At 46.4% G+C, this 16,712-nt stretch overlaps 1 protein-coding gene across 5 annotated transcripts in view; it reads right to left on the bottom strand.

Moving 5' to 3' along the window:
- DEPDC5 (DEP domain containing 5, GATOR1 subcomplex subunit) overlaps window positions 1–16,712 on the bottom strand; it is a 175,195-nt gene that overhangs the window by 35,026 nt on the left and 123,457 nt on the right. For all 5 annotated transcript variants that reach the window (XM_053589971.1, XM_053589968.1, XM_053589970.1 and 2 more), the window contains 4 exons: window positions 6,313–6,467; window positions 3,506–3,583; window positions 2,769–2,901; window positions 177–285 (listed from right to left, as the gene is read on the bottom strand). In XM_053589971.1, the coding sequence (XP_053445946.1) occupies window positions 177–285; window positions 2,769–2,901; window positions 3,506–3,583; window positions 6,313–6,467 (475 nt within the window). The remainder of the gene's footprint in view (window positions 1–176; window positions 286–2,768; window positions 2,902–3,505; window positions 3,584–6,312; window positions 6,468–16,712) is intronic.

Here is a 16,712-nt window from a genome sequence, read left to right on the forward strand (position 1 = left end):
TGTTTGTCACTCTGGCTACGCTTAAATTAAGTACAAATGCTCAAGGACGTTGACAGCCCTGACAACTCAGAATACGAAGTCACACATGGAGCTCAAGAAGCACTGTCATGGGAAAGGGCAAGTCACCAAGAAAAACACCCACCCCTGTGGGCAAACGCACGCGCCTGGGCTCTGACCTCGGTCTGGCTCTTTGTCCACTACTATCTTGTAGAAATAGAAGCCGTAGATGAAGGTCCGCCAGGCTTCCCCAGATGCATGCATGATGAGCTGCTCTTCCAGCATTTTCTAGGAGAGACAGTGAAATGCTGAAATTCCTGCAGAGGGACTTTTTTTTTTAGACAGAGTCTCATCGTGTTACCCAGGCTAGAGTGCCGTGGCATCACAGCTCACAGTAACTTCAAACTCTTGCGCTCGACAGATCTTCCTGCCTCAGCCTCCCCAGTAGCTGGTGTGCATCCCAACATTCAGCTAGTATTTCTATTGTTATTATTTTTTAGAATCAACAGTGTTATTTTATTTCATTTTTTTGCAGTTTTTGGCTGGGGCTGGGTTTGAACCCACCACCTCCAGCATATGGGGCTGGCGCCCTACCCTTTGAGCCACAGGCGCCGCCCAGTATTTCTATTTTTAAGAGTCTCACCGTTACTCAGGCTGGTCACGAACTCCTGAACTAATGCTATGTACCTGCCTCAGCCTCTCAGAGTGCTAGGATTACAGGCATGAGCCACAAGCGCCAGGCCCAGAGGGACATCTTGCGGGGGGGACAGTCTTCCATCATGCACTGGAATCAATGAGCATGGAGGAGCCCCTCCTCTCCCACTTTTAGACACGTGCCTGGTGTGATTCACATTACAAGATGTAGCCTCATATTATATCATTATCAAATATTTCAAACATGCAGAAAAGCATAAAGAAAATCAGGTATACTACTATTCTGTTTTAATAAACTTAACATCTCACTATACTGACTTAAGGCCAGATTGTGGGGGGAGGGAAGGGTCTCACTTTTGCTCAGGCCGGTCTTGAACTCCTGAGTTCAAGCAATCCTCCTGCCTCAGACTGCCAGAGTGCTAGGATTATAGGCATGAGCCACTGTGTCTGCCCCACATTTCATAGTTTGAATAAGGAAAGTAGTATTCTTAGGGAGGTGAGAGTATAAAAAGTTATCAGGCAAAGACTAATCAAAATGTACATCAAGACCCTCAAAGAGAGAACCGAGGACCACATGCTTATTCAAATCAGTTACCGATTTTACATTTCTCTGATGACAACCCAGGTCAGAAAACAGTACTGATTTATTTCCAGTGGGGGCATCTTTATGGACAGGATGGCGAGAACTGGCTCAGCCAACTCAATCTTTCCCCTTCCTCACCTTATGATGCCAGTTCTTTTTTTTTTTTTTGAGACAGTCTCACTATGTCAGCCTCCATAGAGTGCCGTGGCGTCATAGCTCACAGCAGCCACAAACTCTTGGGCTTAAGCAATTCTGCCTCAGTCTCCCAAGTAGCTGGGACTACAAGCGCCTGCCACAATACCCGGCTAATTTTTTTGTTACAGTTGTCATTGTTGTTTAGCAGGCCCAGGCCAGGTTCGAACCTGCCTGCCTTAGTGTATGTGGCCCGTGCCCTAACAACTGAGCGACGGGCGCCAAGCCTCCAGTTCCAAACAGTGTAATTACATCGGGCAAGTGTGTACCATGTGCTAGACACTGGAATGGACAACAGGAGGTACCCCCTCCCTCAGGGAGCTGGTCCAGACAGGAGCCAAATGAGGTGCACAGACAGATTCTTTATTCTGTTGTGCCAAGAGTTCTGACAGAGTAAGTACAGGGTGCCAGAAGGCCCCTGGGGTAGAGCCTTGAACCCAGCTTCAAGTCCTAAATAAAGAAGACACTCACCAGGGGAAACTGGGGGCTTGAGGTCAGAGGGAGAGCATTCTCTGAAATTCTCTCATAGAGATTTCTCCAAGGTTTACAAGTGCACAGATTTCATACAGAACATTTTCAGTTCAGACAATTTCCGCCAGATTTTTTTTTTTTTTTTTGAGACAGAGCCTCAAGCTGTCGCCCTGGGTAGAGTGCTGTGGCATCACAGCTCACAACAATCTCCAACTTCTGGGCTCAAGTGATTCTCCTGCCTCTGCCTCCCAAGTAGCTGGGACTACAGGCACCTGCCACAATGCCCAACTATTTTTTGGTTGTAGCCGTCACTGTTGTTTGGCGGGCCCGGGCTAGATTCGAACCCGCCAGCTCAGATGTATGTGGCTGGTGCTTTAACAGCTTCAGCCACAGAGCCAAGCCTTCTGCCAGATTTTTAAGTCAACATATACTGTATTTCTTTTTTTTTGAGACAGAGTCTCACTATGTCCCCTTCAGTAGAGTGCCGTAGCATCACAGCTCACAGCAACCTCAAACTCTTGGGCGTAAGTGATTCTTTTGCCTCAGCCTCCCAAGTAGCTGGGACTACAGGTCCCCACCACAATGCCTGGCTATTTTTTGGTTGTAGTTGTCATTGTTGTTTGCTAGGCCCAGGCTGGGTTCGAACTCACCAGCTCCGGTGTATGTGGCCAGCGCTTTAGCCACTGGGGAGCCATAGGCGCCAAGCTCATATAGTGTACTTCGAAGCAAGACTTTTTCTTTTATCAGTTCCATAGAGGCCTTGCAATTATAAAAACACATCTTCACATCACATGCAGATCTCACTTCTGGAAAGAGTGACAGTGTCTGAGACAGTGTCTAATCTCATGGGGACCCTACCCTGCTGCCTCACCTGCATGATGTCGATGGCCATCGCCTGTGTCTGGACCCCGTCCACGTGGTTCACCAGCCAGTGCACCACCTCGGCACTGATGAAGCAGTACGGGGAGAGGCCCTTCTGTTCAGAGAGCAGCTGGACTCCTGTCCTGGGTTCCAACACAGTGAGCAGGGAGGAGAGTGGGTGTATGCCCCGTGGCAACAAGAAGAAAGAAAAGATGAAAAAGAAGAGACTCTCACTAACGACATATTTAATATCTGAAGTAAGGACCCCCATAAAGCAATTTCTCTATGCTAGTCTTGGACCCAGAGAAAGAACCATGACAGGTCAGAAGAAGATGTTACAGGGTGAAGAGGAGGAAGGGGAGAAGGGAACTGACATTTAGAGAACACCAGTACTTGCCAGGCATTACACTAGGTCCTTCACATAACTATTTCTTTTTTTTTTTTTTTGTGGTTTTTGGCCGGGGCTGGGTTTGAACCCGCCACCTCCGGCATATGGGACCGGCGCCCTACTCCTTGAGCCACAGGCGCCGCCCTCGCATAACTATTTCATTTAATCCTTACATCAACCCTATGCCTAGGTAATTTTTTTAAAAAATCTCATTTTACAAACAAAGGAACAGAGAATCAGAGAGGGCAAGTCACTTCCCCAAGGTCTCAAAGCTAGTGAGCCAGCAGAGTCATGTATGAATGAGTCCACCAAACCACAATGCCTGAGCCCTACACTCACATATGTGACCAGACACTTACGAGGGGTGCTTCATGGCTTCCAGGATCTCCATCAGAGTGGAGGATGATGTCAAGGAGCTTGTTGCCGGCTGCTGAGAGCTGTGACACAGAGCGTCTGGTCAGCAAAGCAAGAGGACACACACACACACACACAGTGTCGGCAGCACGAATATCAGGAGCACTACTTCCTACGGAGCCGAAAACCAGGACAATACTGACACTGAAGGCATTCAAGCAAATTCTGGACAGCTACAGCTGGGGGTATCTCAGAAGGGAATTCCTATTTCCAAAGTATATGCATTAAAAAAAATAAAAATAATACAAAGTAGTCTTGTGTTTGAACTTAACCTTAGTAAGCATCTCTCTTTTAAATGGCCTACTTCCAAGAAATCTCCCTGGACTGCTCTGGTTTTGCACCAAGGAACTTTCTCAAGAACCTTTTTCTTGACCAGAGAGGGGACAGAATCCCAGTCTTGTCACTACCCAGCTTTTCTTGACCTGTTTCCTCATCTGAAAAATGGGGACGATGCTATTCCTCTCCTTCAGGGTTGTCGTGAAGCTGTCCCCTGAGCACAGGACTGATACACCCGATGACCCGAATGACAAGTAATACTAAATATAATGAGTGATATGAATCCTCTGAAGCTCACGACTGGTTAAAGAAACTGGTGAAAGGCCAGGTGCAGTGGCTCACATCTGTAATCCTAGCACTCTGGGAGGTCCAAGTGGGTGGATCACCTGAGCTCTGGAGTTCCAGACCAGCCTGATCCAGAGGGAAACCCCATCTCTACTAAAAACAGAAAAATGAGCCAGGCATCATGGAGGGCACCTGTAGTCCCAACTACTGGAAAGGCTGAGGCAGGAGGATGGCTTGAGCCCAAGAGTTTGAGGTTGCTGTGAGCTGTGATGATGCACTGGCACTCTATCCAGGGTGACAGAGTGAGAATCTGTGAAGGAAAGAAGGAAGGAAGGAAGCAAGGGAGGGAGGGAAGGAGGGAGGGAGGAAGGGAGGGATGGATGGACAGACAGACGGACTGGTGAAGGTCAAAGATAAAGAGCCAGGAAATGTCAGGATCTGAATTTGAATCCAGGTCAGCCTCACTCCAAAGCCCAGACCTTTCCATCACTCGCTGCCCAAGTTCTTACTCAATGGTATGACAGTCCCTTAAAATGAGCTTAATCCTCAGCAGCTGGGCAGCCACCCATCACACCAAATTGGGCCAGTTCTGAGTCTTATCTGGAAGGTCCTCATGTTCTTTAAACCTCGCTCTTTTCTCAGTCCTGGATTTCTCTTCCTGTTTGGAGAGTGTAGGACTCATTGTAACATTTCAGAATTTTAGGGTTGGAAAAAGCTTTTAAAGATGCTTGATTTTCCCACTAATGTTGGAATCTCCACTGAGACCAAGTGTCTGAACAAGAGGCAAAACCAGAGCAGTCCAGGGAGCTATCTGTGTGAACACCTTCCATGGCAGAGAGCTCAGCTCCTCTAAACGCAGCCCATTTTCATGCAGCTGTACCTAGAGCTAGTAAGTTCTTTATTATGAAATGGAATCTGGTCTCTGTAGTTTTATAATCATTAGTCCTTCCTGCCATGTTATTTTCAATCTTTTCACTTCCAGCCTAGACATCCTTGGTTTCTCTTTTCTTCCAAAAGCAGAAGAAAACCTGCTGTTCTGCCCTTGTAAGCAAGGAGGAAGCAGATAAATGTCCTCCTTTTGCTATGCACTGGGCAGCCTCTCCAACCTCTTAGATGGCCAGACTCAAAAAGCCAGCTGGGCTTGCTGGAAGTATGGGCCTGAGAAAAGACAGAATAGAGAAGTCCAGGCCTGCTCCTGCTTCTGAGCTGATCATTACCTCTCCTGGCTGGGATGAATCAGCTGCAGCAGATGAGGTAAAACCAGCACAGAATTTATCACATACAGGAGACAGTGATTCCTGAAAGAGGCCAGCCAGCTGAGTGGCCCCAAAGAACTTTCTGCTCCCAAAGAAAGGGGTACAAGAGTCAAACTTCTGAGATCTTAGACTTAGCCAAGGACTGCTCAGTCAGTACAGTGAAGCAACAAGAACAGATTGGGCAGAATTATTCTTAAGCACACATGGCTGGGGAGGAAATAAAAGAGAAGTTTTTTAGAACTGACAACGGCCTAAAAAGCTGGTGCACTTGCTCAAGCAAATGAGGTACAGGCAGCTTCTTTCTCTTCTGGATACTGAGGGGTAGGAAAAGAACAGCCATGTTTGGCCACATTAGTGATTCATTCACTGTTTGTCATCTCCTAACTGACTGCATGCTGTCATATACAAGGCATCATGCCACCATGAACAGGATAGATGGTCTGGGCCTCTCCCTGAAGCCCTGTACTCCTGCGTGGTACCTGGACACTTTCCTACAGAGAGGGGAAAGTGTAAATCTCACACTAAAGAACCCTGGGGTTCTTTTCCCCACAATTGCCAGCTAAAAATCCATCAGTCTTGAAGGGTTGTTTCACATGCTGCTCTCATAGCAAAGTGTTTCCTGATTCACTCTGCCTCTAGTGCCCAAGCAGAGCCATCTTTCCCTCTACTTTAGACCTCTACAAACCTCTGTTGGCAGCTGCCAGTTTTTCCTACATCTCTTTCCTACCACCTCTTAGCTATCCTGCAAGGAGGCAACATACAGGTCATTCACCCCATCACACAGGTGTGGATAAGGACTGACTTGCCCAGTATCCCACATAATTGGTAGCAGAGTCAGAACCTGGCCCAGAGCTTTGGAGTCCCAGCCTCTGTGGCCTTTGAGGTTAGACTGTCCCACTCCCAAAGAGCCTGAGTTCAGCCATTCTGAGTCTCACCTGTTGTCACTGGAGTTTGCAGAGGGGAAGCCCTGTTCTCCTATGTTCTGGGAGTTCCCAAAGGCCTGGCTGTTGCCTCTGTCCACGGATTGGCCTGTGGTTACCCCCAAACTGGTGCCATCCAACAACGGAGGGACTGTTTGTTCCACAGACATCTGTAGGAGATTTAAAAATTAATACTTTGATCCAAGAATAACCAACAGGGAACCACAGTAAATAAGCTGTACTGGTCTATCCACTCAACAAGCATTTATAATAACTAACTAAATAAATAATAACTAATACAAACAAAACAAAACTTTAAAGCAACATATTGTATACATGGTACATCCTTCTCAGTCCGCACTGGTCCCTTACGGAAGAGCTAATGGAGTTTAGACTATACCCGGCAAGGTATGTGCTGCCTTCTATCAGAGCCACTGGGAACTCCCCCCTCCAGACCAAGGCAGACAAGAGGCCACCACTCACAGTAAATCCCTGGGACCAAAGAAATCACTTCAGCATTTAACTCAAACAGCAAGATTTATGCTAAAGAAAATCTCCACAGAAAGAGCAGAGAAGTCAGAATCATTCCTTCTGAGACCGGGATTGGGGGGAGAAAGAGAACGTTATTTCCAGACCAATGAGTGAACATGACAACGGGCATCCTCCATCTACCATGACTCAACCTTTCCTGACTCAACCCTCCTTTCCTGTATCTGTCAGTGCTACAGTCTTCCAAGTGCCCAGGTTTGAGCCTCAGAGGCACTGGATAGCTCTCCAGCTTCATATCTAAAGAGAGGCCTAGACCTGTGGCCAACCCACTGCAGATTCACACACATCTCTCAGCCACGCCTGCACTTCCTCTGGCCAGGGAGGCCTCTACCAATCTCCTCACAAGCCCACAACTGTAACCTCTCCCCTGAAGATCCTACTTGCAAGCTACCTCCATTTGTAAAGAATAGTTTCCAATCCCACCACTCTGTTACTCTGAAATCCTTCAAGTCTCCCCATGAACTACCACACTGAAAAACCAATTCTCAGGGCACTGAGGTCCTACACAACATTGGCCAGGTCGCAACATGACCTCACCACAGCACCCACCATTCACCCATACCAAGTCAAACCCTGCATGTATTACCTATGTGCCCTGGGACCCTGGGGTTCTTTCCTCCACAATTGCCAGCTAAAAATCCATCAGTCTTGAAGGGTTGTTTCACATGCTGCTCCCATAGCAAAATGTTTCCTGATTCACTCTGCCTCTAGTGCCCAAGCAGAGCCATCTTTCCCTCTACTTTAGACCTCCATGAACCTCTGCTGGCAGCTGCCAGTTTTTGCCTCGTGGAATGGTATTATATCTGTCTCATTTTCTTTAAGGGTTCTGGAGGCAAGACTATGATCTGCTTGCCTGGAATCCCTATAGCATCTATCAAAGGTTTTGCCTCACAGCAAATATTTGGAAAGGATTACTAAGGCTTCCAGAGAACTTTTAGAAAAATATAAGCCTCCTAGTCCCTCTTATCATGAAGTTCTTAGGTACCTCCAGAACACAGTCTTATATTATCAGATATTTTGCTAGGTATAAAAATTGCTGTCTAAAATAAGGTTTCTCGAACATAGCACCATTGCCACCTGGGGCCAGACATGTGCCTATTGTGGGGAGCTGTCCTGTGCATTATAGGATGTTGAGTAGCATTGCTGGCTTCTACCAACCAGATGCTAATAAAACTCACCTGTCATTCCCCTGCCCCATTTGTGACAAATAAAAGATATCTCTAGATCAGCAGTTCTCAACCTGTGGGTCACGACTCCTTTGGGGGTCTCCTGCATATTAGATATTTACATTACGATTCATAACAGTAGCAAAATTACAGTTATGAAGTAGCAACAAAAATAATTTTATAGTTGGGGTCACCACAACATGAGGAACTATATTAAAGGGTCGCGGCATTAGGAAGGTTGAGAACCACTGCTCTAGATATTCCTTGGGAGTTGAATTGCCCCAGTTCTGATATAGCCATTTTGCTTTCCTGTGGCAGGCTCAGTGATTTGCAAAAAAGGACCCACATAGGCTCTGCTGCCACCATAAACACACAGAAAAATGGAGCAAGAGCTAGCTGGCAATTACTAGTCACCATCTGCCCCTAAGCAGAAAGGCTTAGGAACAGGTACCATGCCCTAAACTTAAATTAGAACAAGCTGAGTGCAACTCGGTATGGCGCCAGACACATACACCGAGGATGGCGGGTTCGAACCCAGCCTGGGCCAGCTAAACAACGACACCTGCAACAAAAAAATAGCCGGGTGTTGTAGCGGGCGCCTGTGGTCCCAGCTACTTGGGAGGCTGAGGCAAGAGAATCATTTAAGCCCAAGAGTTTGAGGTTGCTATGAGCTGTGATGCCACGGCACTCTACCGAGGGTGACACCTTGAGACTCTGTCTCACAAAAAAAAAAGAAAAAAAAAAAAAAAAAAAGAATAAACTCAGAGAGACTAGACCCAGCTTAAAACTAGCTCTTAGGGCGGGGTAGAGTGGCTTAAGCCTATAATTCCAGCATCCTGAGGAGCCAAAGCAGGAGGATCACTTAAGGCCAGGAGTTCAGCAAGAACAGCCTGAGCAAGAGCAAAACATTGTCTCTACAAAAAAATTTTAAAAATTGGCTCAGCGCCTTTAGCACAGTGGTTATGGCGCCAAGCCACATACACTGAGACTTGTGGGTTCAAACCTGGCCTGAGCCAGCTAAACAACAATGACAACTGCAACAAAAAATAGTCAGGCATTGTGGTGGGCACCTGTGGTCCCAGCTACTTGGGAGGCTGAGGCAAGAGAATCACTTGAACATAGGAGTTTGAGGTTGCTGTGAGCTGTGACAGCACTCTACTAAGGGTGACATAGTAAAACTATCTCAAAAAAAAAGAAAAAAGAAAAATAATTTAAAAATTAGCCAATAGTAGTGGCGTGGGCCTGTAGTTCTAGCTACTTAGGCTGTGGCAGAAGGATGGCTTGCGCCGAGGATTTTGGGGTTACAGTGAGCTATAATGATGCTACTGCACTATATAGCCCGGGTGACAGAGAAAGATCCTGCCTCAAAGATGAACAACAACAACAAAAAGTTGCTCTTAGGTCCTGCCTTCTTCTAGGCCCCTGTGGTGGGGTTCTCTCACTTGCTGCACCCTGAGAATTGCTCTACCAACCTAAGCTGAGGGGTATTACCAGAAATTTACATTCTTGCAGTTTTATTTTGGTAGGGGTGTGGTTCAGGAGTTGTCCTCTGAATCAGGAGGTGGCAAACATTTTCTGTAAGGGACCAGAGAGTAAATATTTTAGGCTTTGCAGGCCATATGGTCTCTGTCACAACTACCCAACTCTGCAGGAGAAAGCAGGAAAGCAGCCCTTGACAACATGTAAACGAATGGGCATGGTTGTGTTCCAATAAAACTTTATTTATAAAAGCAGATGGTGGGCCAGATTTGCACCATAGTTGCCTGACCCCTGCTCCGTTATCACAAAATGTCTTTCACGAGGCTGCACAAAAAAGATATTTTTCTCATATATTACTACCAAGAAAAAAATGCACTTTTCTCAGGGAATTGGTTTGTCTTTATTTTATGACCACTCTGAATCTTGGAGCAGATATTTCCTATTTTCCTTGGCTAGGAGGAAGTTGAGAGTTGATTTAAGCACATTACAATGCCTCCTATTATGTCCTATCTTATTTTTTCTTTTCGTAAATTTCCCCTATCTAGTCACATTTTTATTCTAGAGGTTGCATTTACTTCCATAATCTACCTGAAGTAACTTTCTGGAATAAGACCAGTGGTAAACAAACAGAAAAGGTAGTTTGGATGGACAGAATGGCAGATGTCGCACGTAGATGCCTGGCCAAGAGCCAAGCAGAGGGAGGTGCTTGGTCTACAATGCTCTTCATCTTAAGAACCTCATCCAATGGGGAGGCGCCTGGGGCTCAGAGGGAGGTGCTTGGTCTACAATGCTCTTCATCTTAAGAACCTCATCCAATGGGGCGGCGCCTGTGGCTCAGAGGGTAGGGCGCTGGCCCCACATACTGCGGGCAGCAGGTTCGAACCTGGCCCTGGCCATACTGCAAAAAAATAGAGCCGGGTGTTGTGGCGGGCGCCTCCAGCTACTCAGGAGGCTGAGGCCCAGGAGTTGGAGGTTGGTGTGAGCTGTATCGCCCTGGCACTCTACTGAGGGTAACATAATAAGACTCTGTCTCAAAAAAAAAAAAGAACCTCATCCAAAACCTTCTTGTAGAAGAATTCCACCTGACATATGTAGATACTACCCCTTCCTCTTTAGAGTAGGCTAAACGTAGTGACTTTCCTCCAAAGAATAGAGTATAAAAAGGGAAAATGAGTAACTTCAGAGTGGAGATGGCTGACAAATACACTAATCAAGTGATGAAGGTTACTACCACTAGTGGCATCATACAGATCTCGTGTGCCCCCTCATGTATGATGTGGCGAGAAGTGCACGTCACCTCTGAGGCATTCTTTTTAAACACCTGTAACTCCAATCTAACCATGAGAAAAATATCAGACAAATCCATATTTGTTTGTTTAATTTGAGACAGGATCTCACTCTGTTGCCTGGGCTAGAGTACAGTGGCATCATCACAGCTCACAGCAACCTCAAACTCCTGGGCTTAGGGTATTCTCCTCTCTCAGCCTCCCGAGTAGCTGGGACTATAGGTGCACACCACCATGCCTGGCTAATTTTTTTTACTCTTTGTAGAGGGGTCTCTGCTATGTTGCCCAGGCTGAACTCCCGGGCTCAAGCAATTCTTCTCCCTCGGCTTCCCTAAACCCGTATTTGGGGACATTCTATGAGACACCTGGCCAGGACTCCTCAAGATTATGAAGGTAGTACAAAAAAACAAGGAAAGACTAAGAAAAGGCCACAGACCAGAGGAGATTGGAAAGATATATGATAACTAAATGCAATCTGGTTGCATTTAGTTATCATATATTTTGGGTTGAATCCTGGAACAGAAAGAGGATATTAGTAGGAAAAAACCTCAAGATCCAAATGAAATCAGGTGTTTAGCTAATTATTTTTATAGAAATGGTCTTGCTATGTTACCAGGCTGGTCTCAAACTCCTGGCCTCAAGTGATCCTCCTGCCTCAGCCTCCCAAAATGCTGGGATACAGGTGTGAGCCGCTGTGCACAGCCAAGTGTTCAGTTATTCTACTTTTTTCAGTTTCTTTTGCTTTTATTTTTCCCTTAATATGGTTTTAGAGTTAAAAAGGGATGGGTTAATAAAGAGGAATACTTTTTAGCATACTTCTGATGAAATCCCGTGACTTTGGTTTTTTTTTTTTAATTTATCGTTGGGGATTCATTGAGGGTTCAAGAAACCAGGTTACACTGATTGAATTTGTTAGGTAAAGTCCCTCTGTGTTCAGTTATTCTTAAAAGCTCAAACGGTCTATGAACCAAGTGCATGGTGCCCCATGATCATACTAATGTACACAGCTATGATTTAATAAAAAAATAAATTAAAAAAATAAAAAATAAAAATAAACGTTTAAAATATATTTCTAAAAAAAAAAAAAAAAAACTACTCTCAGCAGCAGGGCAGCGCTTAGTGGCTCAGTAGGCAGGGCACCAGCCCCATATACCAAGGGTGGTGAGTTCGAACCCGGTCCCAGCCAAACTGCAACCAAAAAACAGCCAGGCATTGTGGCAGGCGCCTATAGTCCCAGCTACTCAGGAGGCTGAGGCAAGACAATCGCTTAAGCCCAAGAGTTGGAGGTTGCTGTGAGCTGTGATGCCATAGCACTCTACCGAGGGCGACATAGTGAGACTGTCTCTACAGAAAAAAAAAAAATTTATATACACACACACACACACACACACAACCTCTCAGCAGCAACACTGACTCTTCACACAGTGTTGTCTCAACACTGACAACACTTTTGTCTCTTCCCCCTTTCTAGCAGCCCTGTGGGACAAGGGGAGGGAAGGAGCCCCGTCAGGGATGCTCCTGAGATGAGCACCATCAACGCAGGTACCCCCATGAGCCTACCTGCCTTGTGCCTGTCACAGCCCCAGTTCTCACTGGAGGATAATCAGGATAATCAGGAAGCAGCCAGATCTGCAAGCCCAGCTCTCCAACTTGCCTGGAGGCTGGTGGAGATAACACCCTGGTTTGTCTTACATGGACACAAAAGGTCTAAAGGGTGCTCCTGCTTTCTAGTCACCCAACTCCTTCTGGAGAGACAGAAGCTTTGCAAAGGGACCCATGACAGAATTCCATATACGCTGCAGAGCAGGAGAGCTTGGGAATAATTCCCAGACCCATAGCCCGAGTGTTCAAGCTTTATATTATCAAGGAAGGGGCATAACATCCTAAATCACAACACTCTCCCTGCTCTTAAGGAGCTTTTCATCTGGAGGTGAGGAGGAGAAGATGGACATTAAATATTCATAAGGGGTTTCATTTATCCCTGTACCTCCTGCAAGACTTGGCCCAGGTGCTCAGGATTTGCTATCTCAATTGAACTGAATTTTCTTCACAGGTCTCACCGCTTTCCTCCACATGTCCATCATAACCGTCATTCTGAACGGTTATTTATAATTTTATATCTCACATAACTCCCACAAAGGTGAGGCTACCAATAAACAGACATATAATGCAATAAAACAAATACCCAAGAAAGTCCAATAAAGAGAAAACAAGGGCAGAAGTGTGGAAGTATAGCCTCAACAAGGGCTACACGATGTAATACTGCAGCTAATAGCTATATATGGCTATCATAAATCATTCACACAAAAAAATTAAAAATTAAGTTCCTTGGTCGTACCAGCCACATTTCAAATGTCAATAGGAACCAGAGACTTGGGGCTACTCTGTCGGACAGTCCAGAGAGAGAACATTTTCACCACTGCAGAAAGTTCTATTGGACAGCACTGGTCTAGAGAGAAGGCTAAAAACAAAAAATGTGTCCATGGGCCTGCAGATAACACATATTGGTACTTGGGGCTGAGTATTAAAAGGGGAAAAGGTTGCAGGTGCTCCATGGCCATGTGACTCTTACCAGACAGGAGCCCAGGCCCAGCACCTAGCTTACTTTACAAGACAGAAACCTGGATTTTTGTATAAAATCTCCTGATTTTTAAATGTTTCCAATCAATTCAAAACAATTTTTTTTTTTGAAACAGTCTCACTTTGTCACCCTCAGTAGAGTGCCGTGGCCTCATAGCTCACAGCAACCTCAGTCTCTTGGGCTCAAGCAATCCTCTTGCCTCAGCCTCTTGAGTAGCTATAGGTGCCCGCCACAACGCCTGGCTAGTTTTTTTTTCTATTTTTAGTAGAGATGGGTCCTTCAGGTGAACCACCCTGATTTTGCAGAAGCTTACATGCAGACTGTGAGCCTGATAGATGGTGGCAGGTGTAGGTTAGGGCAAAGGTTGATTAGTGGGTCCCTGTGTGGGGTCTTCTAGAGGGACTGAACCCCTGGGGATATGAGCATTTTATTCATTCATGTTCTCAAAGAAAGGAAATAGAGTAAAGGGCAAAAAGTCCACTTTTGGATACACCGCCTCAGACTCCCCAGAAAACTCCCTTCACGATCCCATAAGCCAGGCCAAAAATTGCCACCCTAACAGATGTGGCCCCCAATTGTGTAGAATCCAGTGTCCCTGGGGCCACGCAGGGCACAACTGTCTAGGGCTATGAGTCAGCTCCTCCTCTCTCTCCCGACGTACCTAAACCAGAATCATTCCACATTTCAGTTATATTTCACGGTTTGTTATAAATTATCAATGGGGGGAAAGGGTCCCATTGTTTAAAATAAACCATTTTTTTTTTTTTTGTAGAGACAGAGTCTCACTTTATGGCCTTCGGTAGAGTGCCGTGGCCTCACACAGCTCACAGCAACCTCCAACTCCTGGGCTTAGGCGATTCTCCTGCCTCAGCCTCCCGAGTAGCTGGGACTACAGGCGCCCGCCACAACGCCCGGCTATTTTTTGGTTGCAGTTTGGCCGGGGCTGGGTTTGAACCCACCACCCTCGGCATACGGGGCCGGCACCCTACCGACTGAGCCACAGGCGCCGCCCAAAATAAACCATTTTGTGTCTGTCTTCCCTGTTAGTGTCTCAGAGGCTGTATTTATTCAACAACTCCTAAAGTGCCAGGGGTTGGGCTAGTTCAGAAAAGTGACATGGCAGCTGCCCTCCTGAAGCTTACAGTTTCATGAGGAAGATAATTAATTCCATCCCAGTCATATAAATGCAAAGTAGCACTGTGAGGAGGGCTAAGAAAAGAGGCACCAGAGCTATGCAAGTCCGTGACCCAGGATCTGACTGGGTGAGTAGGTATTCAAGAGGCATAGTCAGCGCAAGGGAACACCATATTCCAAGGCAGCAAGGGAGAAAGCCTAGAGGCCCTAGAGGTCACTGGAGTGAAGAGGATGGCAGAAGATGAGGCTGGAGGGGAAGTAGGGCCCTTATAGTGTAGGACCGTTTGGGCCATTGTAAGGATTTCAAGCCTTTACCCTAAAGGAAATAAAGCCCATGGAAAGGTTTAATCATGGTGACACAATTAGATTTCATTTGTTTTTGTTTTTTTGGAGAAAAGAGTCTCACTCTGTTGCCATGGCATCACAGCTCACTGCAACCTCAAACTCTTGGGCTGAAATGATGCTCTTGTTTCAGCCTCCCGAACAGCTGGGATTACAGGCACTTGCCACAGGGCTTGGCTAGTTTTTCTATTTTTAGTAGAGATGGGATTTTTTGATCTTTCTCTTGCTCAGGCTGGTCTTGAACTCCTGAGCTCAAGCAATCCTCCTACCTCGGCCTCCCAGAGTGCTAGGATTACAGGGGTGAGCCATACTACCAGGCCTTAGATTTCATTTTAAAATGTGACTCTGGCAGCAGGATAGAAACCAGACTGGAGAGGGCCAGGATGGTAGCAGGGAAACCAGGCAGAAGGCAAGAAATGGTCGCTTGGACTGGGGGATGCAGTGGTAGAGATGGAAATGACCGAGAACAGTGATGACTCTAGAGATAATTTGCCATGTAAATCTACCCAGAAGTGCTGGGCCAGGCTGCTGAGAGCCAAGCCTCCTTGTGAAAGTAACTGCTGGGGTGTCAGGAGGTGCAGGGAGAAGAGGGACCCTAACACTGGCTCAGAGTCCCTCCTGTGCCAATAGCATCGCTTGACCACCACACGTCTTCAGGCTCCAAGCTATAGACAAAAGACATCAGGAGGTGGACTTCTGAGGAAAGTCCCGTTACCAAGTGTTTCTCGTGACCTTTAATTCTTACATAAGTTTGTAAGGAGAAAAACTAATTTCCAGAGAACAGGATATAGGGAAGAAACCGTGTGACTCTGTTCGAGTTATCAGATAGAGTGACACATTCATTACCATCAGGATAATGAACTGGTGGTACCAAGGACCCTTTTCCAAGACTGCTATACTCCCCCACTTCCTGCCCCGCTATCTGCAGCCTTCTGTGCACTGCTGTCTGTTTTAATCTTTCAGATACCTCCTTCCCTCAGCAGAACCAGAGTCTGAGGTGATGATGTCCCCTCACAACCCCAGGCCAACAAGAACCCCTTCTCAGCAGAGAGCTTTTCTGAGAGGCAAAAACCACAGGCAATACTTCTGCAACTCAGCCAGAGCTGGAGGACTTGTCTCCTATCCAAGGTCCAACAGGATCATTGCAGAATTTCTTACAAGGGTATATGTGAAACTTGGTAAACGGTCTGTGAAGCTAGTGAATGATGCCCCATGAATATATTGATGTACACAGCTCTGATTTAATAAATAAAAAAAAAAAAAAAAGAATTTCAGAGATAGAAGGGATAGGAGAGGTCACCTTGACCAAACTTGTTGTTTTTTTTTTGTAGAGACAGAGTCTCACTGTACCGCCCTCGGGTAGAGTGCTGTGGCATCACACGGCTCACAGCAACCTCTAACTCTTGGGCTTACGCGATTCTCTTGCCTCAGCCTCCCGTGCAGCTGTGACTACAGGCGCCCGCCACAACACCCAGCTATTTTTTTGTTGCAGTTTGGCTGGGGCTGGGTTTGAACCCGCCACCCTCGGCATATGGGGCCGGTGCCCTACTCACTGAGCCACAGGCGCCGCCCGACCAAACTTGTTTTTAAACATACACTCAAGAGAAAAGAGCTACCTGGCCTACTCAAGCTTGTTCACTAGTTTGTACCCCTATCATCCCTCCCTCCCTCCCTCCATTCTCCCCCTCACTGACACACAGATATTATACGAGTATGGGGAATTACTACGTGCCAGGGTCTGGGCTAATCACAAAGATGCTTTGTCTGCTTTCACTGTCACAGCAAACCTATAAGGAGTGCACAATTGTGAGTCCCACCCTACACATGAGAAACCCAAAGTTGGAAGTGGGTAAGGCAGGTGCCAAAGGGTCCACAATC

Source organism: Nycticebus coucang, chromosome 4, assembly GCF_027406575.1.
Source record: "Nycticebus coucang isolate mNycCou1 chromosome 4, mNycCou1.pri, whole genome shotgun sequence".
Lineage (NCBI taxonomy): Eukaryota > Metazoa > Chordata > Mammalia > Primates > Lorisidae > Nycticebus > Nycticebus coucang.